The sequence below is a fragment of the Salvelinus namaycush genome, chromosome 4, assembly GCF_016432855.1.
Source record: "Salvelinus namaycush isolate Seneca chromosome 4, SaNama_1.0, whole genome shotgun sequence".
Taxonomy (NCBI): Eukaryota; Metazoa; Chordata; class Actinopteri; order Salmoniformes; family Salmonidae; genus Salvelinus; species Salvelinus namaycush.
The window spans coordinates 25,971,550-25,997,748 of NC_052310.1; the positions used below are offsets into that span (position 1 = coordinate 25,971,550).

General features: G+C 43.0%; 1 protein-coding gene across 1 annotated transcript in view; it reads right to left on the minus strand.

Moving 5' to 3' along the window:
• erbb2 (erb-b2 receptor tyrosine kinase 2) overlaps positions 1-25,883 on the minus strand; it is a 43,936-nt gene extending 18,053 nt beyond the window's left edge. The window contains exons 1-13 of the mRNA XM_038991567.1: positions 25,406-25,883; positions 8,347-8,498; positions 8,065-8,251; positions 7,606-7,746; positions 5,694-5,762; positions 5,469-5,584; positions 5,004-5,145; positions 4,571-4,705; positions 4,325-4,451; positions 3,751-3,824; positions 3,374-3,464; positions 2,393-2,595; positions 2,014-2,143 (exon numbers count right to left, since the gene is read on the minus strand). Coding sequence (XP_038847495.1) covers positions 2,014-2,143; positions 2,393-2,595; positions 3,374-3,464; positions 3,751-3,824; positions 4,325-4,451; positions 4,571-4,705; positions 5,004-5,145; positions 5,469-5,584; positions 5,694-5,762; positions 7,606-7,746; positions 8,065-8,251; positions 8,347-8,498; positions 25,406-25,478 — 1,640 coding nt within the window. The 5' untranslated portion in view covers positions 25,479-25,883. The remainder of the gene's footprint in view (positions 1-2,013; positions 2,144-2,392; positions 2,596-3,373; positions 3,465-3,750; positions 3,825-4,324; positions 4,452-4,570; positions 4,706-5,003; positions 5,146-5,468; positions 5,585-5,693; positions 5,763-7,605; positions 7,747-8,064; positions 8,252-8,346; positions 8,499-25,405) is intronic.
• Between the last annotated feature and the right edge of the window lie 316 nt (positions 25,884-26,199).

A 26,199-nucleotide genomic window follows, 5' to 3' on the forward strand; every position in this document is an offset into this window, starting at 1 on the left:
TTGCAAAATGTTTAACATCTTCCATTGTGTGTCCTAATGAACAAAACACACACACAATCAACTCTTCACACACGCTGCTGCTGCTCTGTTTATCTATCCTAATTGCCTTGTCACTTTTACCCCAACTACATGTACATATTACCTCAATCACCTCAACTACCTCGTACCCCCACACATTGACTCTGTACCGGTACTCCTTGTACATAGCCTTGTGTTACTATTTCCTTTTATTTTTTGTGCAAATTTTCTTTTTAACTCCGCATTGTTGGGAAAGGGCTCGTAAGTAAGCATTTAAATGGGAAAGTTGACACCTGTTGTATTCGGGGTATGTGACAAATACAATTTGATTTACTCTGTTGCATGGCAACTTGGTCTCTCTTTTGTATTTTTAAACATCATTCCGTTCTATTGGGAGATTGTGGCCAACACTCATGCAACAAATATAGCTAACACCCAAATATTGCGTGCGCAAGCATTGCGAAATAAATGTACACATACATGTTATTCAATCATTTCATCCACACTGGTCACACGCATCAACAGGTGTCTGCGTAGCCAGGCGCTAAAACACAACTTGGTTCTCATTGAGATGCTTGATGCGCTGCAAGTCCCGCCTCTCTTATCTATTCACTGGTTTTCAGGAGCATAAGTAAAACAATATTTAGAACGGCCCTTACAACGGCAGTTATTTTTGCGCGCGGTACCAGAATTCTATGCTGCTTTTCTACCAGTTGATTGTTGCATTTTGCTGCTATTGTATTCAGCCCTCACGGCTTCATATTAGGCTTTATAAAATACATTTTTTTAACCACTCAATCTCTTAGCTGCGAGTATCTATAGTATTATTGATAAATATTTAATTATAATTATCATCTATATTACATGTATTATTATCTGAAAGAGACTTTGGTATTAGCCTTTGGTATTAGACACCTCAAAATAAACTTCCTTTAGATTTTATTTGGGGGGGTGGGGGGGGCACTATCTGTTGCTCCATGTAGAGAATCTGTATGGGCTAATACAATTTTCCTTTAAAATAAAAATGATTTGATGCAGTACCAGTCAAAAGTTTGGACACACCTACTCATTCCAGGTTTTTATTTTTTTTAAACTATTTTCTACATTGTAGAATAATAGTGAAGACATGATATAACACATATGGAATCATGTAGTAACCAAAAAAAAAAGTGTTAAACTAATCAAAATGTATTTTATATTTGAGATTCTTTAAAGTAGCCATCCTTTGCCTTGATGACAGCTTTGCACACTCTTGGCATTCTCTCAACCAGTTTCATGAACGGGATTGCTCAACGCCCAGATTTTCTAGTGTTAATAGTCGGAGTACAGAAACACACAATTTTGTATGACTCCAGGTCAAAATTCTACAAAGTTCTTTTTTTTTAAAGGACCATATGCATTTCAGGTAAAATAACCCAATGTTCATCTCCCAGGACAAATTGGCTAGACATAACAAGCTAGCTAAAAGTCCATGAATGTGTCATGTGTGTTTCGACATGCTCCTAAATTAATATACTTGGTTCACAGTTGGTTTAGATATTTTAACCTGTGTGTCATGATGGACAAAATCAACATGTGCGCGATCGCCAGTGTAGTCAACATGTAATACTGTACAAGCTGCTTTGGTCTGGATCAACCAAAGGAACCAGAGGGCAGATTCAACAATAAAAGGTTTTCGATTGATTTACTAAATGCTTTATCACTTGATCCACTTGTCATTTCCACATATGTATCGATTTGCACTGCCATACAGTACACTCCCTATTCATTTTTGACCATTTCCATTTTGTGGAAGCAAAAGACAGCAATGTTTGCATTTCATGGCACAAAATGCACCTTTTTCATAACATACAGTTGTTACTAAAAGCATCCCATTCGTCCATCATCCCTAAAAGATATTGCACTCCTCCACACACTCCGACTTATTCTCCAGCCATAGAAGCCGGGAGAACGCGTGTGTATGTGCGTATGACAGATTGTTTGACCGTCTCTCACCCCTGATAGATGTCGCACTCCTCCACGCACTCCTTCCCACGCTGGAATTTCACACAGGCCACACACTGGCTGGGCCCTGGCCCCCAGCAGCCATTAGCACACAGCAGGTGACACATACGGCCCTCCACCACTAGGAGGAGAAGACAGGGAGAATTCAATTAGATTCAATAAACTTCACTGATCACCAAGGACACAGCTTTTGGTGCCACATGGAAAATACTAACATTCACACACATGAATGCACACACACACGCTGATGTTTCTTCCCTCTCAACACACAACCACCATACACACATAGACAGAAACATAGACATCCACAAAATGTGCATGCACGTGTGCTGCTTGTTTTCGTTCATGAAGGTGTGCGCGTTATGCATACCACACTCCTGGGGGTCCTGGTTGGCATTGACGATTCGGTGGGGCCCCTGGGTGGGGTGCAGCAGGGTCCCCCAGGGCAAGTCCTGGGTGTAGCAGAGCTGGGAGTTGTTGTGGAGCAGGACCAGACCCCCGCTGATGCTCCTGAGTGAACGCAGACCCAGAGAACGGATCTGTATTGACTGGACCCCCAGAGAGAACACTCCTCTAAAAGGAAAGAGAGGAGAGGAGGGAGCACATTTAGTCATTTAGTAGTATGGGCGAAGACACTTGCGCTGTGAGCCAACAGCTATTAGTCAAGTTATATTCTGCAGCGTGACTTATGCTGTGAGTTTAGTTTAACAGCAGATTTAGTTACAGCGCGATACAAGCACCACACACAATGCAAATCGGTATAGTATGAGAGCTCCCGTTATTTAGAACATTTAAAATCTATTTTTTGGAGTGAAAAATGTTGAAGGCGAAAACAGGGTTAAGAGGAGATAGAAGGATGGTAGAAGAAGGGTAAGGGGAGGAGTGAAAGAGTAGACAGCTTGACAGAAACACAGAAAACGGAAAGCAGAAAACCCCATACCAGTAGCAATTGCACAGATTTCCATCCACTAACCTGCAATATTTACAATTTCACCCTGCAGCCTCAGGCAGCTGTACTAGGTAATCATTAGCTTTTATAACCCAAAGTTCAAGGGATCCTTGATCAGACAGACAGGCAGACATACATATAACATGGACACATATAGTGAGGACAAACCTAGACAGGCAGGCAGATAGACAAAGAGACAGCGAGACAGGTAGATAGATATAATTGATATTGACTGGCAAGACAAAAAGAAAAAAATGATTATTATATAAGACAGACTTCATGAAACATTAGTAGACCAAAACTAGTGGACAGACGGACTTGGCCAGCGGACTGACAGACAGACATAATACTGTAATGACATGGCGGAGACGAACAGACCGATGGACAGTTCTACAGACTTACTTATAGAGCATCCTTCCTCGGATCACTTTCAGGTTCTCAAACACACTCAGGTTAGTCCAGTTGGCTGGCCACGCATCAATGTACAGATATCCTGAAGGGAACAGAAACACACACAAACACGCATACAGAATCAATGCTATCCCAAAAGAAAGTGTGTGTGTGTGTGTGTGTGTGTGTGTGTGTGTGTGTGTGTGTGTGAATGGCTATGCGTGTTTGTGCATGTGTGCGGGTAAGTGTGTGTGTGTGTGCATGTGCATTCCGTTTATGTGCACATACATGCATGTACGCATATATGCGTGAGTGTGTGCGTGCATGTGTGTGTGTGTGTATATATGTGTGTTAATGTGTACATGCATGTGCACGCTTGTGTTCAGTACCTGTGATCTCCACCAAATTCTTAAATGCATCCAGCTCACTAAGGGTCAGACCTGTCATGTTAGCCAATGGGTCCCTGGACAAAGGAACACAGAGATCACACATGAGTGTGGTCAATATGGACATGAACAACACCATAACTCAACATGTGACAGCTAATGTGAGGTGAGCTTTCAGGCATAAAATAGCTGCTGTGACATCACCCTGGAGGGTAATACTGCTACACAATAGCCACTTGCCCATTATTGTGTCATATCCGCGCGAGGCAGTGCGTGCTAGTGCCAGAAAGGTTTGAAGTGATTGCTTCCCGTGAGGAAGCGTGAATGTGACAAGTTCTTCCATACTAGTTATTTACAGGAAGAAGTCCCTTGCTGAGTCTTTCTGGTGTTAGCACGCAATGGCTTGCATGGAGATGGCACAATAATGGGCAAGAGGCTCGGACCTGATTGCTGGATTGAGCTTGCCTGTAAACCTCGCCCAGGTTGAACCCAGGTTTTTAGTGGCTGTTGGTAACAGACAAATCCCCCTCTCTTAGTGGGCCAGATATAAGGTAAAAAAGAGACGTAAAGCAGTTACCCTGTGAAGCTCTGTGGAAGGAAAGCCAGACTGCCATAGATCTTATTGCAGCCAGTGAACTGGGCCACGTTGGAGGAGCTCACCCAGGAGGAGCTCTGGAGATCACCCATGCCCAGCCCATAGCACACTGGAACACACATAGATACAGTCAGGGTGAATAAGCACACACGCAAATGTTAAACACACACCACCACCACCGTCATAACATATGAGCACATACGAACTCAAAAACATACACACACAAACCTTTTGGACATTCCCCTTCACACTTCTCACACTTCTGTGTCTGTGTCTCCTTGCCGTCAGGCTGGGTGATAATCACTTCCTGGTTAGCTTTAGGACACACCATGGTACAGGCCACCTCCATGGCTAGGTAGTTATCTATAGAAAGAGAAATGTTGATTTTAAAATATAATTGAGATATTTCTGTTTCTATATGTTTTCTTTGGCAATGTACAGTAAATGTGTCGCTACACTCTCCATGCCAATAAAGCCTTTTGAATTGACCTAAAATTAATTGAGAGAGAGAGTGTGTGTGTGCGTTAAGAATAAATAGGTGAGAGGGGGGGATAGAGATAAAGAGACAATATAATTCCTTAAAGAGACACAGAGAGAGGAGAGAGAGACAGACATAGAAAAAGGGACATCTATAATATACAGGAAAGTAAGCCAAGCTTACAGGGACATGTCTTGACGCAGGTGGCCCCGAAGCTGAACTTCCTGTTGGGGTTGGGTTTGGACACGAAGGTGACCGGGTCGTAGATGGTGGGGGGCGGACAGTTGTCTTTACACGTCCCGCTGTCGTTGAAGTGACGGCACGACTGTAAAACAGAGGCAGTTCTTTAGAAGTTTGTCCGAAGGAAATGAAAAAGTTAGTTTGTGCTGCAGTATTGGCAGAACAATTTCCGCAATGCGTTTGTAACACACCACCTTATTTTCACCTGGCGCAATTGTAGGAACCAATACAGTGGAAAATTGACACATTGGAGGCAAGAGTCAAGACACATTAATTAAACTAAGACAGGGAGTTGCTGTGTGTGTGTGTGTGTGTGTGTGTGTGTGTGTGTGTGTGTGTGTGTGTGTGTGTGTGTGTGTGTGTGTGTGTGTGTGTGTGTGTGTGTGTGTGTAATGGCAGTATTCTCACCAGGCAGTCTGAGTCTTTGGGCCCAGTGCAACCGGCAGCACACTGCATGTGGCAGCAGTCATTGGGATCGGGTCCCTTACAGCGCAGACACCCCGATGCACAGTGCACATGGGTCACTATAAGGGGAGAGAGGAAGTGTGTGAGACAGAGAGAGGGGCATAGACAGAATGGAGACATAAAGACAAACGGATTGAGAGAAGAAATGATGGAAAGAGACAGACTCACGGGTCTGGCAGTCTTTCTCCGTCTCTCCCCAGCAGCTTCGCTTTACACAGGCAGGGGAGCACTTTGGACCTGGGACAAAAGGCAGACGGTCAACAACACCTTGACAGACGGTCACCGACCACTGACCTCTGGAGACAGACTGTTGCAGAGACTGACCACACTTCAATCATAGCGATAGTTGACTTACAATTGGGATGTACAGTGCCTTCGGAAAGTATTCAGACCCCTTGACTTTTTCAACATTTTGTTACAGAATTATTCTAAAATGGCGTAAATCACAAAAAGTCCTCAGCAATCTACACACAATACCCCATAATGACAAAGTGAAAAAAGGTTTTTAGAAAAGACAAAAAACAGAAATACCTTATTTACATAAGTATTCAGAACCTTTGCTATGAGACTCGAAATTGAGCTCAGGTGCATCCTGTTTCCATTGATCATCCTTGAGCTGTTTCTACAACTTGATTGGAGTCCACCTGCGGTAAATTCAATTGATTGGACATGATTTGGAAAGGCACACACCTGTCTATATAAAGGTCCCACCAGTTGACAGTGCATGTCAGAGAGCAAAAACCAAGCCATGAGGTTGAAGAACTTGTCCGTAGAGCTCCGAGACAGGATTGTGTCGAGGCATTGAAGGTCCCCAAGAACACAGTGGCCTCCATAATTATTAAATGGAATAAGTTTGGAACCACCAAGACTCTTCCTAGAGCTGGCCGCCTGGCCAAACCGAGCAATTAGGGGAGAAGGGCCTTGGTCAGGGAGGTGACCAAGAACCTGATGGTTACTCTGACAGAGCTCTAGAGTCCATCTGAGGAGATGCGAGAACCTTCCAGAAGGACAACCATCTCTGCAGCACTCCACCAATCAGGCCTTTATGGTAGAGCGGCCAGACGGAAGCCCCTCCTCAGTAAAAGGCACATAACAAGCCGCTATGAGTTTGCCAAAAGGCACCTAAAGACTCTCAGACCATGAGAAACAAGATTCTCTGGTCTGATGAAACCAAGATTCAACTCCTTGGCCTCAATGCCAAGCTTCACGTCTGGAGGAAACCCAGCACCATCCCTACAGTGAAGCATGGTGGTGGCAGCTTCATAGTGTGGAGGTGTTCTTCAGCGGCAGGGACTGGGAGACTAGTCAGGATCAAGGCAAAGATGAACGGCGCAAAGTACAGATAGCTCTCCAGAGCGCTCAGGACCTCAGACTAGGGGTGAAGGTTCACCTTCCAACAGGACAACGACCCTAAGCACACAGCCAAGACAACGCAGGAGTGGCTTCGGGATAAGTCTCTGAATGTCCTTGAGTGGCCCGGCCAGAGCCCGGACTTGATCCCGATCGAACATCTCTGGAGAGACCTGAAAATAGCTGTGCAGCACCACTCCCCATCCAACCTAACAGAGCTTTGAGAGGATCTGCAAAGAAGAATTGGAAAAACTCCCCAAATACAAGTGTGCCAAGCTTGCGGCGTCATACCTAAGAAGACTGGAGGCTGTAATTGCTGCCAAAGGTGCTTCAACAAAGCTCAGAGTAAAGGGTCTGAATACCTCTGTAAATGTATTTTATTTTTGTATAAATTAGCAACAATTTCTAAAAACCGGTTTTTGCTTCATCATTATGGGGTATTGTGTAGATTGATGACGGGGAAAAAACGAATGCATTTTAGAATAAGGCTGTAACCTAACAAAATGTGGGAAAAGTAATAGGGTCTGAAAACTTTCCGAAGGCACTCTGTGTGTGTGTGGTGTGTGTGTGTGTGTGTGTGTGTGTGTGTGTGTGTGTGTGTGTGTGTGTGTGTGTGTGTGTGTGTGTGTGTGTGTGTGTGTGTGTGTGTGTGTGTGTGTGTGTGTGTGTGTGTACACGTGCGAGTGTACGTGTGAGTGTGTGTGTAAACTCCCATAACAGGAACACTCACAGTTGGGGGCCCGGGCCTGCAGGCGGAGCTGCTTGGCATGCGTGTTCTTTTCATCCAGTGTGTCCCTCCACTCCATGTGCTGGGGGTCTGGGAAACAGAGCTGGGGGTTTCCCCAAATATGCACTCCACCCAGCAGGATCTCTATGGGGTTAACAGGACAGGGAGAGAAGGCTCAGTTCAAAATGTTCAGAGGAACTGACAAAAAAACCTAACAAGAGATTACGTTCCTTGAAGTAATTACTGATGAGAAATGACTGGACAGGAAAAAGCCATGTGGTAAAGCCCTTGCATTCACCTGTTCAATCATGTCTAATTAGTTGTTACGACAAAGAAGGAAAGCACTTTTAAAGAATTAAAAAAGGGCCTATAAGTATCCAATCCATCCCTTCATTCAATTACGATTACATCCCTCCTGTATCCCAAAAAGTCTTCCCTCTCACTCTCTGGCCCCTCCCTCACCTGTGAGACTGCGGAGGCGGAGCACCCTCAGACCCACCCCTTCTTGAGGGAGGGTGTTGTCCAGGACAGCCAGAGCATAGCTGGAGTTGTACAGCTGGCTTCCCCGGATGATGCGCAGGTTGTCCAGCGGCACCACACTCACAGACACACGGGCAATCAAGACGTAGCCCTGCACCTCCACGATACCCTGGAGAGGGGGAGGGAGGGAAGAAAGGGGGAAAGGGAGGGATGTTAGCATTGATAACAGGTGGGGGGGGGGGAAATCAGGCAAAGAAAACGTACCTGTAGGAAGGAGAGGTCCGGCTTGCCCCGAAGATGTGTGATCTCTAGGTTGCCGTGCACCACCTGGCAGTCAGTGTAGAGCAGCCGCAGGGTCTCATAGTGGTTCTCCAGACTGGAGGGCAGGGCCAGCTTCATGTCTGTGCCCAGACACACTGACAACACACACACAAAAAATAGATACGTTAATACATGTTACCTTTAATTTAAAGAACAGGATCCTGAGTTGAAGCAGGGCTTTGTGTCAACCAGTGTTTCCGCGCATCTTGATGCCTTTGATGACGCATTTGGGTAAATTGGTAATCAGGTGTGCCATTTCTGTTGCATGTGCAGAAAACAAATGGAGGTGTTTTATTGACACATACACCGCAGGTGTATCAACAACTGACAATATACAGTACACCATGCAGTACATGTATTTTTCACTTTAAGATTCACTATAGGTTTTTTCATCCCTCTACAATAGCATGATGAACAGTCATATGCATATTGTCTGTATAGTGTGCACACTATAGTGTGCACACTTTTTCCTAAAGACAAGAAAGAAAGGAGAGCCTTGAGTCTTCCCCACACACACACACATTAAATTACTTCCTCCCCAGATCCCTGGAAGACTCCCATAACACTTTTTTCAACCCTTCTTCCAGAAGTTCACTTCCACCGCCTCTCATTCTCCCCCCTTCTCCAGGGCTATCACTTTCCCTCTTTTCGGAGACAGCAAGCCGGACACTGGGTGACACAGGATACAGGGACACAGGAAATGCAGAGAGAGAGAGAGGAAGATGATTTGGCCAATGGCTGAGCCTCTGCCAAGGGTCTCCAAAGTGCATGGCTTCGTCTCAAATGGCACCCTTTTCCTTACATAGTGCACTGCTTTTGACCAGGGCCCATCAAGTTTAAAGATTCAAGTTTTTATTAGTTGTAGGTGCGGGATACTCATGGTATACACCGTCCAACTAAATGCTTACTTGCTGATTTGTTCTCGGCAATGCAAACAATAAGAAATAATCAAAGACACGAATACGAACAAGTAAATGTCAGTAGAATATAATAAATATTTTAGCTTAAGTGTAATACAGGAAGGAACAATTTATAGTCCGATATTTACTTGTGTATTGTGGAAGGGGAGGATGAGGTCAAGTGTATAAATTGAGCAGTATAATAAGAGTCTGGTAGCAGAAGTTGTGATGTGTGAGTAGCTTTAATGTATATGTGTGTGTGTGTGTGTGTGTGTGTGTGTGTGTGTGTGTGTGTGTGTGTGTGTGTGTGTGTGTGTGTGTGTGTGTGTATATACATATATGAGTGAGTGCATGTGTGCTAAGGTGCGGAGAATCAGAGCAGGTAGTCAGACCTGTTCAAGTATTCAGCAGTCTGACGGCTTGTGGATAGAAACTGTCTCTGAGCCTGTTGGTATCAGACCTCATGCCTGACAGTAATGGAGAGAACAGCTCTTGGCTGGGGTGTTTGGGGTCCTTGATGATGCTGTGTGCCTTCCCCAGGTACCGTTTTGAGTAGATATCCTGGACAGGTGAGCGCATGGTCCCAGTGATATACTGGACCGTCTTCAACATCCGCTGGAGGGCCTTGCGGTTGTGGAAAGAGCAATTCCCGTACCATGTTATGATGCAACCAGTCAGGACGCTCTCGATGGTGCAGCGGTAGTATTTTGAGAGGATACAGGGCGGCATGCCAAATTTCTTCAGCCGCCTTAGAAAGTAGAGACGCTGTTGCACCCTCTTGACAAGAGTGGTGGTATTGGTGGTCCATGACAAGTCCTCGATGTGAACGCCGAGGAACTTAAAACTTGTGACTCTCTCTACTGCAGTCCCGTTTATGTGGTTCGGGGCATGTTCCCTCCTCTGCTTTCTGAGGTCAACAATCAAGTCCTTTGTTTTGCTCACATTGAGGGAGCTGTTGTCATGACACCACAATGGTAGTTCACTTACCTCCTCCTTATAGGCTGACTCATCATTGTTGGTTATCAGTCCTACAACCGTGGTGTTGTCAGCAAAGTTGATGATAGAGTTGGTGTTGTGCAAAGCCACGCAGTCGTGCGTGAACAGGGAGTACAGCAGAGAACTGAGAAAACACCCCAGGTGGGCCCCTGTGTTAAGAGTCAGAATGGAGGTGTTGTTGCCAATCCTCACAGCCTGTGGTTTGCCCATCAGGAAGTCCAGGATCCAGAGAGTGGTGTCCAGACCAAACTGAAATCAATGAACAGCATTCTCACATAGGGGTTCCTCTTGTACAAATGGGTTACGGCCGTGTGTACAGTGATGGAAATGGTATCTTCTGGTGATCTGTTGGAGTGGAAAGGAAATTGGAGTGGGTCCAGTGTGCCTGGCATGCTGACCTTGATGTAGGACCAGGCTCTCAAAGCACTTCATGATGACGGAGGTGAGCGCGATGGGGGCGATAGTCTTTTGGCATGTCACCTTGTTTATCTTGGGCACTGGCACGATAGTGGTCTCCTTAAAGCATGTGGGACTACAGCCTGGGACAGGTTGAAGATGTCCGAGAAGATGCCCATAGGGCTCTGGTAAAAAGTAGTGCACTATATAGGCAATGTAGTAGGATGCAGCCAAGGAGATACGAGTCGTTATCGCGCCTGTAGTACTGTACCGTGTACGAGCTCTTACCACATGCTATGTGACGTGTAGTGTGTTCTAAACGCAGCCCAGTGTTCTCACAGTGACCTACATAATATCAGCTGCACCTAGGGCTGTTACGGTGACCGTATTACCGCCACACCGGCAGTCATGATTCATGATGGCAGTCAAATTCCATGTGACCGTTTAGTCACAATAATTATGCTTCCCCAAGCTCTGATGCTGCTGATGGCCATTAGCAGCCTACCAAACTTGCTAACTGCCTGCTACTCCGCACTCTGTCCCTCTAATCACTCTGACATCAATGCAAATGTAATCAAAAATCTAATCAAACACTTCACGAGAGCCCATGAGCTCATGTTCTGCAACATTTCTATAGGCTATGCAATTGCGTGAGAAAACAGAGTGATGGCCTTTATTTGAAAAAAGGAGGATCCCATCAGCTTTCCAAAGGCTAGGCCTACTATATTTATTTCTCAACTTTTCTTATATTAAGCACATTGCTTCTCATTAAAACAGGAGTATAGCCTACCTGGCTGGCATGAAAATGAACCACGAGAAAAGCGCCCTCCATTCACTATTTAAGTGCATAGATCACATATATTTTTCCCCCGCTGCTCCTGTTGAGACTGGATCATTATCACGCACCTTTCTAAATCAATAAAAATTTCACACATATTATTTAGTATTTGTAAAAACAAGAGTAAATCAAGAATAGTCTGATGGGTGACAATATCAGCCTATCACTTGTGAATGATGCCCAGCTTAAGGCAAACAGTGCAAGCTTTTTTGTGCAACTTTTTCAAATCATAGTCACACACCTCATGTAGCCTAGCCTATAGGTATCACAACTAAAGTGGCCAAATAACTTCTTAAATGAAGCACATTAATCCGCTATACAATGGTTGTAGAGCCTAACTGGCATACATACGCAGCATGTGAGTTTCAAGATTGGGGAAGATAATTTTCACCATAAAAAAGCAATACATGCATAATCGCATTTGTGGTCACTTTTGAGAATGGTGTTTTCTTCTAATGGAACATTTGTGCTTATAGCCAACTTCTGTGTGTGCATTGCTGTGTTTATAATGTGAAGAAATAGCCTAATAGTTTATCAACATTTTAAGTTAAACATTTTCATCTGTTGTGTCAGGTTCATTGCATTCATTTGGGATCTATTGCATCCCACAACTGTCCCGGACTTTCTTTGGAATATTTATTTCTCGCACATAATAGATCAACTTTTGTACTATGGGGGATAGTAGATTGACATAGGCTAGTGCTTTTGCTGTTCGTTAGGCCTAGTCATCTTGCTGGCTGACGAAAAGTAAATGTGGACAGTTCTTCCAAGATCTTCAATATGCGCCTCGGAATTGGATAAGGAAGCGCAGTTGCGTCCCAGATTTGTCTGTCTTCACTTGTAGCATGTGAGAAAGACCCGATCACGTGACTGAGAGCCATGTGAGTGAGAGGTCCTTCGGCACGCAGCGGGGAGAAGGGAATTATAATTATTATATTCAGCCCAAGGGCATAACGGCTACTGGCCGCAAAAGGCATGTTTTTTTAGGGGGATTATGGCCACACAAAGGGGATGCAGCCGGGAAATTCGACACATTATCAAGTGGCTTGTCAAATTGTGAATGAGAGACTAATGAAGTGCGTACAGGCTGCGCAAAAAAACAAAGCAGAGCTCATGCCTTTCGTGCGACTTTTTTCAAATCATTAGAGTCGCATCATGCAGCCTTAGAATGTATTAAAATTGAACATTTAACAGTACCTGTTTCTTTGTTCATCGCTCAACACAGAACAGCCGCATGTGCGCACTCCCTCAAATCGTTGAGAAAATATCCTTTCTATTATATTCAGCTATGTTCAATTGTATTCTTCATTCTATAAAATAATGCTAAGGAATTCTAAGCAAATCTTGTCTGCTAAATGAACTAGTGTAGCCCACAGCCATATGGCATAGGCAGATCAAGGCCTAACATAAGGACAACGCAGAGTATGCCATTCTGTTCTTCTCAAATAGACTACATTTTCTTCATATCATGTTTCTTTAGACCTGTCTAAAATAAATAATGTATTTATTGTGATGGTGTAGGCTATATTATATAGATTTATTAGACTTTTTAAAATGTAGATGTTCCAAAGGTCTGCATCAGTGGCTTGTAGGCTATGCGTGGAAGACAGGAGATGCTAAATGTGTTTATGTTAAATAACGATCAATTTTTTTTATTTTTTTTAATAATTTTATCCCCTTTTCTCCCCAATTTTCGTGGTATCCAATCCGCCACAGGAGTCTGTATCCGCCACAGGAGTCGCTGGAGCGCGATGAGACAAGGATATCCCTACCGGCCAAACCCTCCCTAACCCGGACGACGCTAAGCCAATTGTGCGTCGCCCCACGGACCTCCCGGTCGCGGCCGGCTGCGACAGAGCCTGGGCGCGAACCCAGAGACTCTGGTGGCGCAGCTAGCACTGCGATGCAGTGCTCTAGACCACTGCGCCACCCGGGAGGCACAAATAACGATCAATTACCGTGAGATCAGCACATATTTGGTTGACAATCACCGGCTGACAAAATGTTATGACCGCCACAGCCCTAGCTGCACGTTAACAAGCTAGCACAAACAAGGGGGTTGTAAAAAGGGAAATGTTTGTTAATCTAAAGACTGTGTATGACTGTGGGAGATGCTAGATGCTATACAAGGCAACAGTAAACAGGTCGTTATCCAAACATATGTTGCATGGATTGATGAGAGAGAGAAAAAAAACAATTAAGTATTTTTTCCCCCCACTGGAAATCAAAACTATGATAGCTCACAATGGATGGGATGTCAGAGACTCCACTGCTTGAAAGGGAGATGCATTGATATAAAACACTATTTATTTTTATGTGCAGACAAGGGAGTTATACTGATAGTAGTCTCGCTAGACTATACTTATAGTAACAGAATAGTTGATGTCAATGAACTGACTGTGAAATATTCAAATCGATTCCCTGGTGTGACTTGTGAATGGGCGGAGCTTATAGATCCTTATGGTAAACTTGATTCACATGAGGATATGCATTGATGTACAAAATGCCATGACCGTAGCTCAAACAGGACATCTTCTTGTTCAAAGTTTGCAATTTCAGTTGATTACTATAGCGCCCTTATTGTAAATGCCGGATCTCTACGACAAGACACATTATTCAGCGATATATAGTGCACTACTTTTGACCATGGCTCATTTAGCAGATGCTTTAATCCAGAGCAACTTCAGTTAGTGCATGCAATGCAGGTAGATAAACAATCACATGTAAAAAGTATCAAGTCAAACGGAAACGGATAATGTTATTGTAGTTAAAGTGGTCTGTTGGCTGGTGAAAAAGCTCACACATGATTAAGAGACAGATGGGGGTATAATGGTCCCCACTGAAATCTCTATTATATCATTGCTAGAGTTATGGTTGTTTAGTCAATGCATATATAGTCTACTTAACTGGATAGTAAGTTAGATTAATTGAAAATATTACGTCATTTTTCAAAATGGAGGCTAGTTATCTCTACTAAAACCTCAATTGATTCAACTATAAATAGTACATTATACTGACAAACTGTAAAGTTGACTTGACTTTGTTTTATTAAATTAGGTGTTAGTTAGGATAAAGTTGATATAACTAAAGTTGAAATTGATTCAACTAGGAATAGTAGGTTATACTGACAAATGTTGAAGTTGACTTAACTATCTTTTATTAGTCAAAGTAAATGTTGTGTAAGTAAGGATAGCTTGACATATAAAGTTGATAGAGCTTGAAAAGGCCATGCAACTTTATGACTGTAAATAATAAATTGAAACAAATTATTTTCTACAGTGTAGATCAAATGACTTAAACTTCTTATACTTAACTTCTTATGTTATACTGACTTGGTCATGTAAAATATTTCGTAGGGAGCTAAAGAGGAGTTTGTTAGATTGTTTTCCTAAACTGCTTTCATTTCTTTACTGACCCACCAAATCAAACCGAAACTCACTCCCACGAACACACGCGTGTGTGTGTATGTGTTTTGTTCATTGTCCGGCTTTGGCATTGAGTAGAAACCCACCCCTTCCTTTCCCTATCCAACCAATTACTGTAAATACTCTCACTTTCTTTCTCTCTCTCCTGCTCCAGCTCTCTCTCATCTTATCTACTCCCTCTCTCATTTCAGATCTCCCTCACTATCTCCTTCCCTTCATCCATCCCTCCCTCTCTTCCCTTCTTTCTCAGATGGGCACGAGTGCCGGCGTTATGCATGTGTCAGTGCCCAACAATGGAATGCCACTGACACCTAAACAAACACACATTTACCGAGGTGCTCGCTAATCGCTAATGCTGGCTAATGCTGGCTACATAGCGCTTCTCTACACCATATCCTAGCAACTTCACTTGGAAACATTCATTTGCCAAACGCCTTCTGCAGTAACCACCCAGGTGGTGGATTTTTCTGGGAAAAAGAAGAAAAAAATAACACACCAAACAGTTCGGTCAGCATGAAAACTAAAGAGCCAGCGTACCCCGGACTATTCCATGTCTATCATGACAGTTGAATGCAATTGTCAAACACATTTGCTTGAAAATGAAACTGCATGTTAGTTTTGAGAGAGTAATTATTAGTGTTTGGGTATACTTTCTGGATTACATTCGTCTTTATGAAAGTGAGGATGGAACGCCATTGAGGTTTTGAATTGAAAAATAAAATGTTGCAAGTTAATGTGTCCTACTTCCTGTAAAGCATACTTCAAGATTCAAGTCACAGGGTCTTTTCAAAACATTGGCAGCTATACCTTTGGGAACCGTCAACTTCTAATGAAATGTGATTGCTAGTCATCCCAAGACAAATATTTTGATTGGATTACATTTTCAAATCAAAATATTTTTCTTCCCACATAAAACGTGGAAATCCTTTGCTCGCTATAAGCTCTCAAGTCGACTTCTTTCTGGTTTGTCATTGTTGGAGTGTACCAAATGTCTTTCAAGCATTAACCATGACTGACAGGTTAATTGGGACAGCTTGAGTACCTACTAAATGTAAATTGAATGTGACCTATACCTGTAATGCAGGAGCCTTCGAAAGCAAACAACCAAACCTGCACGGGCAGCCTGCCAGTCAGCAAAGGGTGTGTGTGTGTGTGTGTGTGTGTTGTGTGCACTGACTAACAAGAACAATGTTCACGGCTGCCAGCAATGTTACTGCAGGTGTAGGTTCATTCAACCCGGAAAAGCTGCCACCACCGAGACACACCAAAACAATTCCCTTTGCTGTACCGCCCCTTCCACTTCAACTTCCTCCTTAACTGGAACCCTAATCATCTCCTACCCCAAGATACTCAACTACTTCAACATCTTCCTTTCAAACCTAGTATTGTCTGACAGATAAACAGACATCCTTTAAAGGGGAAATCTGGAATTCCTTTGTACTCTGATGGCCACAGGACAAATGCACAATCAAAGCTAGTAAAAAAAAAGCACAAAAACAAACAGTTCTATTTCAGCCAATCAGTACACCTGCCCGCAAAGACCCTCCCACTCAGTCCTGTATATAGTCCACTCAATAACAGAAACTAAATTAGAGATTGCACCTTCAGGTGGGCTTTGCCTCCCCAACAACCCTAATCCTAGCAACTTGCCTTGGATAAACATACATTTCTATTCTAACTCCCCCCAAAAGCATTCCTCCTTCTTTCACTTGCCAAGTACAAACAGGTATTGCTCAACTGACAGGAAGAACAGGATCTGTACCTGTTGCTGCAGTGCAGAGCGTACTCTATGCGCATGAACATTCACTCTTTGTCACACACACACAAGCGCACACACAGGTCAATACAATGGCAGGCAGAGTGCAACACACACAATACATGCATGATTGCTCCTCCAAACCAATCTGAGGACCGGTATCAGAAAAAGAGTCTCTTGCACATACAACTTTTCACTGTAGACATCCTTTGCGTTGAGAACCTCAATACACAAAACGTAGCTCTATTGCATTTGATTGTTCATTTTATTTTTGCACGCAGCCTGTGGAAGGTCCTAGGACGGAAATGTTGCAGCAAACGCATCTGCTTCAAAAACAAAACTGAAATTGAATGCTGTAGTAGCATCCATCCAACAGTCAGTCCAGTCGTATCCTTGTCTTTTTTTACTCCGTCTCTATCAACAGGTATCAAGCTTTATCCAAAGGAAAAACGTGGATGTATTTTACTGTAGGTCAATCAAACATTAAGCCGGCAGTTATAATGCATTGTAAAACTTGTCATACAAGCATGTTTGACTGACTGCCTTGTAATGTCTTGTGAAACTTTAAAATAAGACATTATAAAGACATTGGGGCTCCTGAGTGGCGCAGCGGTCTAAGGCACAGCATCTCAGTGCTAGAGGCGTCACTACAGACCCTGGTTTGATTCCAGGCTGTATCACAACCGGCCGTGATTGGGAGTCCCATAGGGCTGCGCACAATTGGCCCAGCGTCGTCGGGGTTAGGGTTTGGCCGGCGTAGGCCTTCATTGTAAATAAGAATTAGTTCTTAATTGACTTGCCTAGTTAAATAAAGGTTAAATAAAAATGTTAATAAAAGGCTCATATATGCTTATAACAACTTGTAAAGCACTATACCTGCAGGCTTTAAGTAATGTGTTACCAATATGTTCAATAATTTCAATGCTCATACGCATAGAAATAAATACTCAAGTACAGAAATAACAAGTGTCCTTTTTTGCTGTGTTATGAAATAACATATATTAAGCTTATAATAAAGGCCATGCTTTTTAGGCCCTTTTTGGGGCACTTTGCTTTTACCGGTATTTCCAGCATTATCCACTAGAGTTGCTGTAGTTTATAAAATCCTAGGAAATGTTATTTAAAATGGCACAAACTGTATCCGATCAAATCATTGCCTGGTTGTGCATGCGTGTTTGGCGGGGGTGATGGCCTGAGCCAGGGTAGGCATAGCTCTGCACATAAAACCTATTATTTGGTAGGGAATACTATTTGTAGGTAAGTGATTCTACATCTCACTTTGCTCAAGCTGACTTTCCTCTCCAACGGACTCGGAAGTTGTAGCTAAAAATGGGTCAACTAGGGGCAGTTAAAGAGTAGAGTCAATGAAACCAACCATAGAAGTGTATTGTGGTGAATCCGGGGTAGCCCCGACCGGGACTCAAATCTGGCTCTAGCGACTGTCAAGGCAACACCTTAACCATCACGCCAAGAGGTCCAAACCTCTTGATGAGCTCGCTAGGTGTTGGGTTAGGGTCGCTACACTACCCCCATCCTTCGCTCCTCTATACCAAGTCCATCACATGTACACACCTCATTGCACTTCTGACACCAATGTATATAAAAAAATTTGGGGGGGGGGGGGTAGCCCCAACTGGGACTTGAATCCTGATCCAGCAAGTGTCAAGCCAAGAGGTTCACACCTCTTAGAGTAACGGTTAAGGTGTTGGTTTGACTCTCCCCTTTAACGCCCCTAATTCATCTATTTTTAGCTACAACTTTCGAGTCCGTTGGAGAGGATCAGCTTCAGGAAAGTGAGGTGTAGAATAACTGATCTACAAATAGTATTCCCTCCCAAATAATAGGTTGTGTGTGATTAAGATTTGCAGAGCTACGCTTCCCCTGGCTCAGGCCATCCCCCCGCTTAGCGCACACGCACAAACCAGACATTGATTGGAGACATACACTACATGACCAAAAGTAAATGGACACCTGCTCGTCAAACATCTCATTCCAAGATCATGGGCATTAATATAGAGTTGGTCCTCCCTTTGCTGCTATAACAGCCTCAATTATTCTGGGAAGGCTTTCCCCGAGATGTTGGAACATTGGTGCAGGGACTTGCTTCCATTCAGCCATAAGAGCATTAGTGAGGTCGGGCACTGATGTTTGGCGATTAGATCTGGCTCGCAGTCGGCGTTCCAATTCATACCGAAGGTGTTTGATGGGGTTGAGGTTAGGGCTCTGTGCAGGCTAGTCAAGTTCTTCCACACCAATTTTGACAAATCATTTCTGTATGGACCTTGCTTTGTGCACAGGCGATTGTCATGCTGAAACAGGAAAGGGCCTTCTCGACTGTTGCCACAAAGTTGAATGCACAGAATCGACTAGAATGTCATTGTATGCTGTAGCATTAAGATTGCCTTTCACTGGAACTAAGGGGCATAGCTTGAACCATGAAAAACAGCCCCAGACCATTATTCCTCCTCCACCAAACTTTACAGTTGGCACTATGCATTCGGGCAGGTAGTGTTCTCCTGGCATCCGCCAAACACAGATTTGTCTGTCGGACTGCCAGACGGTGAAGCGTGATTCATCACCCCAGAGAACCCATTTCCATTGCTAAGAGTCCAATGGTGGCGAGCTTTACACCACCCTAGCCGACACTTGGCATTGCGCATGGTGATTTTAGGTTTGTGTGCAGCAGCTCAGCCATGGAAACTAATTTTATGAAGCTCCCGACGAACAGTTCTTGTGCTGACGTTGCCTCCAGAGGCAGTTTGGAACTAGGCATTGAGTTTTACAACCGAGGACAGAAGATTTTTACGCGCTTCAGCACTCGGCGGTCTCGTTCTGTGAACTTGTGTGGCCTACCACTTCGCGGCTGAGTAGTTGTTGCTCCTAGATGTTTCCACTTCACAATAACTGCACTTACAGTTGACCGGGGCAGCTCTAGTAGGGCAGAAATTTGACGAACTGACTTGTTGGAAAGGGGGCATCCTATGACGATGCCATGTTGAAAGTCACGGAGCTCTTCAGTAACGCAATTCTACTGCCAATGTTCAATTTTAGACACCTGTCAGCAATGGGTATGGCTGAAAAAGCCAAATCCACTAATTTCAAGGGATGTCCACATACTTTTGTATATACACTACCATTCAAAAGTTTGGGGTCACTTAGAAATGTCCATCTAGGCAGAGTTGCAAAGAAAAAGCCATATCTCAGACTGGCCAATAAAAAGAAAAGATTAAGATGGGCAAAAGAACACAGACACTGGACAGAGGAACACTGCCTAGAAGGCCAGCATCCCGGAGCCGCCTCTTCACTGTTGACGTTGAGACGTGTTTGTGGGTACTATTTAATGAAGCTGCCAGTTGAGGACTTGTGAGGTGTCTGTTTCTCAAACTAGACACACTAATGTACTTGTCCTCTTGCTCAGTTGTGCACCGGGCCTCCCACACCTCTTTCTATTCTGGTTAGAGACAGTTTGCGCTGTTCTGTGAAGGGAGTAGTACACAGCGTTGTACGAGATCTTCAGTTTCTTGGCAATTTCTCACATGGAATAGCCTTCATTTCTCAGAACAAGAATAGACTGACGAGTTTCAGAAGAAAGAGATTTGTTTCTGGCCATTTTGAGCTGGTAATCGAACCCACAAATGCTGATTCTCCAGATACTCAACTGGTCTAAAGGCCAGTTTTATTGCTTCTTTAAATAAGGACAACAGTTTTCAGCTGTGCTAACATAATTGCAAAAGGGTTTTCTAATGATCAAATAGCCTTTTAAAATTATACACTTGGATTAGCTAACAATGTGCCAATGGAACACAGGAGTGATGGTTGCTGATAATGGGACTCCGTATTAGAGGTCGACCAATTAATCGGAATGGCCGATTAATTATTCATAACAATCGGAAATCACTTTTTTTTTTTACACTAGGCAAGTCAGTTTAGAACACAATCTTATTTTCAATGAAGGCCTAGGAACGGTGGGTTAACTGCCTTGTTCAGGGGTAGAACGACAGATTTTTACCTTGTCAGCTCGGGGATTCAATCTTGCAACCTTACGGTTAACTAGTCCAACGCTCTAACCACCTGCCTTACATTGCACTCCACGAGGAGCCTGCCTGTTACGCGAATGCAGTAAGAAGCCAAGTTAAGTTGCTAGCTAGCATTAAACTTATCTTATAAAAAACAATCAATCAAAATCACTAGTTAACTACACATGGTTGATGATATTACTAGTTTATCTAGCGTGTCCTGCGTTGCATATAAATCGATGCGGTGTGCATTCGCGAAAAAGGACTGTCGTTGCTCCAACGTGTACCTAACAATAAACATCAATGCCTTTCTTAAAATCAATACACAAGTATATATCTTTAAACCTGCATATTTAGTTAATATTGCCTGCTAACATGAATTTATTTTAACTAGGTAAATTGTGTCATTTCTCTTGCAACAGAGTCAGGGTATATGCAGCAGTTTGGGCCGCCTGGCTCGTTGCGAACTATGTGAAGAATATTTCTTCCTAACAAAGACAGCCAACTTCACCAAACGGGGGATGATTTAACAAAAGCGCATTTGCGGAAAAAAGCACAATCGTTGCACGACTGTACCTAACCATAAACATCAATGCCTTTCTTAAAATCAATACACAGAAGTATATATTTTTAAACCTGCATATTTAGCTAAAAGAAATCCAGGTTAACAGGCAATATTAACCAGGTGAAATTGTGTCACTTCTCTTGCGTTCATTGCACGCAGAGTCTGGGTATATGCAACAGTTTGGGCCGCCTGGCTCGTTGCGAACTAATTTGCCAGAATTTTCCGTAATTATAACATAACATTGAAGGTTGTGCAATGTAACAGGAATATTTAGACTTATGGATGCCACCCGTTAGATAAAATACGGAACGGTTCCGTATTTCACTGAAAGAATAAACGTTTTGTTTGAGATGATAGTTTCCGGATTGGACCATATTAATGACCTATGGCTCGTATTTCTGTTATTATGTTATAATTAAGTCTATGATTTGATAGAGCAGTCTGACTGAGCGATGGTAGGCACCAGCATGCTCGTAAGCATTCATTCAAATCGCACTTTCGTGCGTTTTGCCAGCAGCTCTTCGCAATGCTTCTGTTTATGACTTCAAGCCTATCAACTCCCGAGATTAGGCTGGTGTAACCGATGTGAAATGGCTAGCTAGTTAGTGGAGTACGCGCTAATAGCGTTTCAAACATCACTCGCTCTGAGACTTGGAGTAGTTGTTCCCCTTGCTCTGCATGGGTAACGCTGCTTCGAGGGTGGCTGTTGTCGATGTGTTCCTGGTTCGAGCCCAGGTAGGAGCGAGGAGAGGGACGGAAGCTATACTGTTACACTGGCAATACTAAAGTGCCTATAAGAACATCCAGTAGTCAAAGGTATATGAAATACAAATTGTATAGAGAGAAATAGTACTATAATTCCTATAATAACTACAACCTAAAACTTCTTACCTGGGAATATTGAAGACTCATGTTAAAAGGAACCACCAGCTTTCATATGTTCTCATGTTCTGAGCAAGGAACTTAAACGTTAGCTTTCTTACATGTCACATATTGCACTTTTACTTTCTTATCCAACACTTTGTTTTTGCATTATTTAAACTAAATTGAACATATTTCATTATTTATTTGGGGCGAAATTGATTTTGATGTATTATATTAAGTTAAAATAAGTGTTCATTCAGTATTGTTGTAATAAATTTTAAAAATCGTCCGATTAATCGGTATTGGCTTTTTTTGGTCCTCCAATAATCGGTATCGGCGTTGAAAAATCATAATCAGTCGACCTCTACTCTGTCAGAATTGCCAGAATTTTCCGTAATTATAACATAACATTGAAGGTTGTGCAATGTAACAGGAATATTTAGACTTATGGATGCCACCCGTTAGATAAAATACGGAACGGTTCCGTATTTCACTGAAAGAATAAACGTTTTGTTTGAGATGATAGTTTCCGGATTGGACCATATTAAATGACCTATGGCTCATATTTCTGTTATTATGTTATAATTAAGTCTATGATTTAGATAGATATGTAGATATTCCATAAAAAATCTGCAGTTTCCCGCTACAATAGTAATTTACAACATTAACAATTTCTCCACTGTATTTCTGATTAATTTTATGTTATTTTAATGGGCAAAAAAAATTTGCTTTTCTTTCAAAAACAAGGACATTTACAAGTGACCCCGAACTTTTGAACGGTAGTGTATATAGTGTATTTCGTAGGATTTTCTACCTGCAGCAATACTAGTGGATAATGTTGAAAATATTGGTAAAAGCAAACTGCCTCAAAAAGTGCCTAAAAAGCATGGCTCTACTGATAAAAAGGCATTCTGAAGGCCAATACATACTTAAAACAATTTATAAAGCAGTTACAGTCGAAAAAATATCACCCCATCACTCCCCCGCAAGACATGCTAACCTCTCCCCATTACAATAACAGGGGAGGTTAGCATTTTTGGGGGGGTATGATATTTATTGTGCGCGGCACCATGGGTCTCCTAGTCACGGCCAGCTGCGACAGAGCCTGGACTCGAACCCAGAATCTCTAGCGGCACAGCTAGGACTGCAATGCAGTGCCTTCGACCACTGTGCCACTCAGGAGGCCCTCAAATACTTAACTTTTGACCATTTTAATACACATATAAGTAGGTAAATCTGACCCAATACGTTTGGTCCCCTAAAATGGGGGGACTATGTACCAAAAAGTATTGTAATTGCTAATCACCTGATATGGATGACAATACCCTCAAATTAAAGCTGACAGTCTGCCTCATAGTCATTGTATCATTTCAAATCCAAAGTGCTGGAGTAGAGCCAGAGCAACAACAAAATGTGTCACTGTCCCAATACTTCTGGAGCTCACTACTATTAGCGTAATACCTGCAGGCAGGTAGGTTACCAATGTATTTTAAAAATGTATTCTGAGGCCAGGAAATTTGGGGATGACCCTACAGATAAGAGGATGCACTAGTCATTAGTCAGTTAAGTTGCATGGTGTCCAGACTAGCGAGTCATTGTGCTTCATTGAGTTTTAACTAGAGTGAGTGATACTAACTTGAGGCTTAATCACCACCAAGTGAGTTTCAGTCAATGGGTGCACCGGAGTGTGAGAGTTAAAGGGTTGTGAAGACTGTCAAACACACACACACACAAAGCTACATGCTCTAATCTGAGTGTGCACATTGACATAGAGCCAAAGGTTTCAGTGTGTTCCCACCTGTATAATAGGAACCCTGACACAGTTGCATATCAAACCCCAACAGCTGACCTTTGGAATATCAACCTATCAAAAAACAAGGGTGTGTGTGTGTGTGCGTGTTGGTGTGCATTTGTGTATCCATAAGTCTTCCCGCTTTAGCTCAGGAAGATTCCGTTTCTATTAGTGTTTTAGTGAAAATATGAATATATTTACATGACTCGAATGTGATGCTTTGTGCGCAATGAAAACATTACTATGAACACCAATGTGGTAATGATTTGCTTCCAAAGAAGAAAGAGACTGATTGGTACAAAAACTGTACAGACCTGTTACAGACAATGCAATTGTATTTGGTAACCACGTCACCTGTGACTAGTAGTTACGTGTGTGTATTTATGTATGTATGTTTTTGAACCAAAACAACTAATGAAACACGCACCAATATACTCAATATGCACTGTCTGCAGCTGGTGACTAAGTGTAAGTTGTGGTAGCTGTTAAATCGACTGAACTTTAGATCGCAAAATACAATAAGTCAGTTATGCCTCCATGTCAAAAAATAGGCTACAACTGGTAATGTAGGCTAGCTATAGGTCTACATTGAGAAAGTTTGTATCTGTGATTCTGTTTAGTCTTCTTACAAAGACTGAATTTGATATGAGAAAGTTGGAGATACAACAATTGCATCAATACAATTGTACAGTAATAGCTTGGTTGTTGTGAATGAATGCATGGTGCCCTTTGGAAAGAGGTAGCCTACATGTAGGCCTATGTGTTTGCAGAATATTTTGCTCTTCCATTTTTCACTGGTTAATATTTGAAGTGCTGCAGTTTCAAGAGTGACAAGTGGTCTGTTCTATGAGACAATGTCCTCTTTAGCGCAAGCAGTGAATAATTGACCTCGTCATGAGCCCATGGAGCATACAATGCAATCACTGTTGTTTTGATTTTGTTTACCACAAAGTGAACTCTTCTCAACTATTCGTACAAGTGCCATTTTCACACAAAGTTGCTAAGCAGGTTCTCATATTTCTTGGCGGCGTAGGCTACTTACGGCCTACTTGTTTCACTCCAATTTATTAAGTTACTATAGGCTGCTGTATGCTACGCTGTGTCACTATACGCTTTAACACAACACATTAAATTGTAACAGCATTACCAAATGAAGCGCGAACTCCAGCTCTTTACTGCGCTTCCATTTTAACCGTTTGTCGTTATCAATAGTGGCTAATAAATCTCGAGCCACAACATTGAAATCAGTGCGAGGGGGTGGTTGGACTCACATAGGAATGCGGTCTATTGTCGGAGCACAAAGTCATGCTCTCTGGGTCGAGTTGAACTCCCCACAATTTCGAGAATTCACATTGTTTTCAATTATTCCAAGGTTTTACATAGGCCTATCACATATGATTAATTTAATTATTCAGACACTGTGTAAAAGAGAAGAGGATCCAACGTGAGACCCACCTTCTCTGCCCAATGCGCCCGAAAGTCCGACCAGCAGTAACCGGAGAAACAGAAAACTTCTCGCCGCCTCCATCGATTGCGACCACCACTAGTCCATAGTACCCAACACTTTTGTATTCCTACAGAGGAGCGCCCCTACACCTTTATTCATGCAGTTAGTTTTGAGGTTGTTTTTCCAATCCCAGTAACTTCCTCCTCGGAATTCCGTGCCTGTGGCTCGCCTGTCGGTAGTAGGCTTGCGTGACACAGCCAGTCGGCGCGCTCCCGTGAAGGGCTGAATGGGGAGTGGCAGATAGGGCCGATTGACTCCAACAGCCCAATAGAGTCGCCCGCGGCCCGCCTCAGTCAGAAAGTCACTCAAAATGGTCTGACGAAGAATTATCTGGGATTCTACATATTGAGTTCTTGAAATAATTATTAATTGCTTATACAAGTCTATGCCGTAGATTTAGTCTTATTAAAATGCTTCACTGTTCTCAGGCCCTTCTCTGGGAGCGCGAAATTAGGAGGAAGAAGAATAAGCTCTATTCATACCAACTATCCACTCTCCACCAACATCAGTTAGGGTCAGAGTCCAACAGACTGCATATAACGAATCAGGAAACTGCACAAAACTATTCATAAGTCCATCTGTGCACATGCTCCATGTCTTGCACAAGGTTTGTTCTCGGTCAAGCCTGAATGTTAGGTTCTCAGAAAGTGAAAGATTGATATGGTTAGCTATTGATAGCAACAGTGTGGAGGGGTGCCCTTGTCTTACTTCACTGCATGACATTGTCCAGGTTCCAAAAATC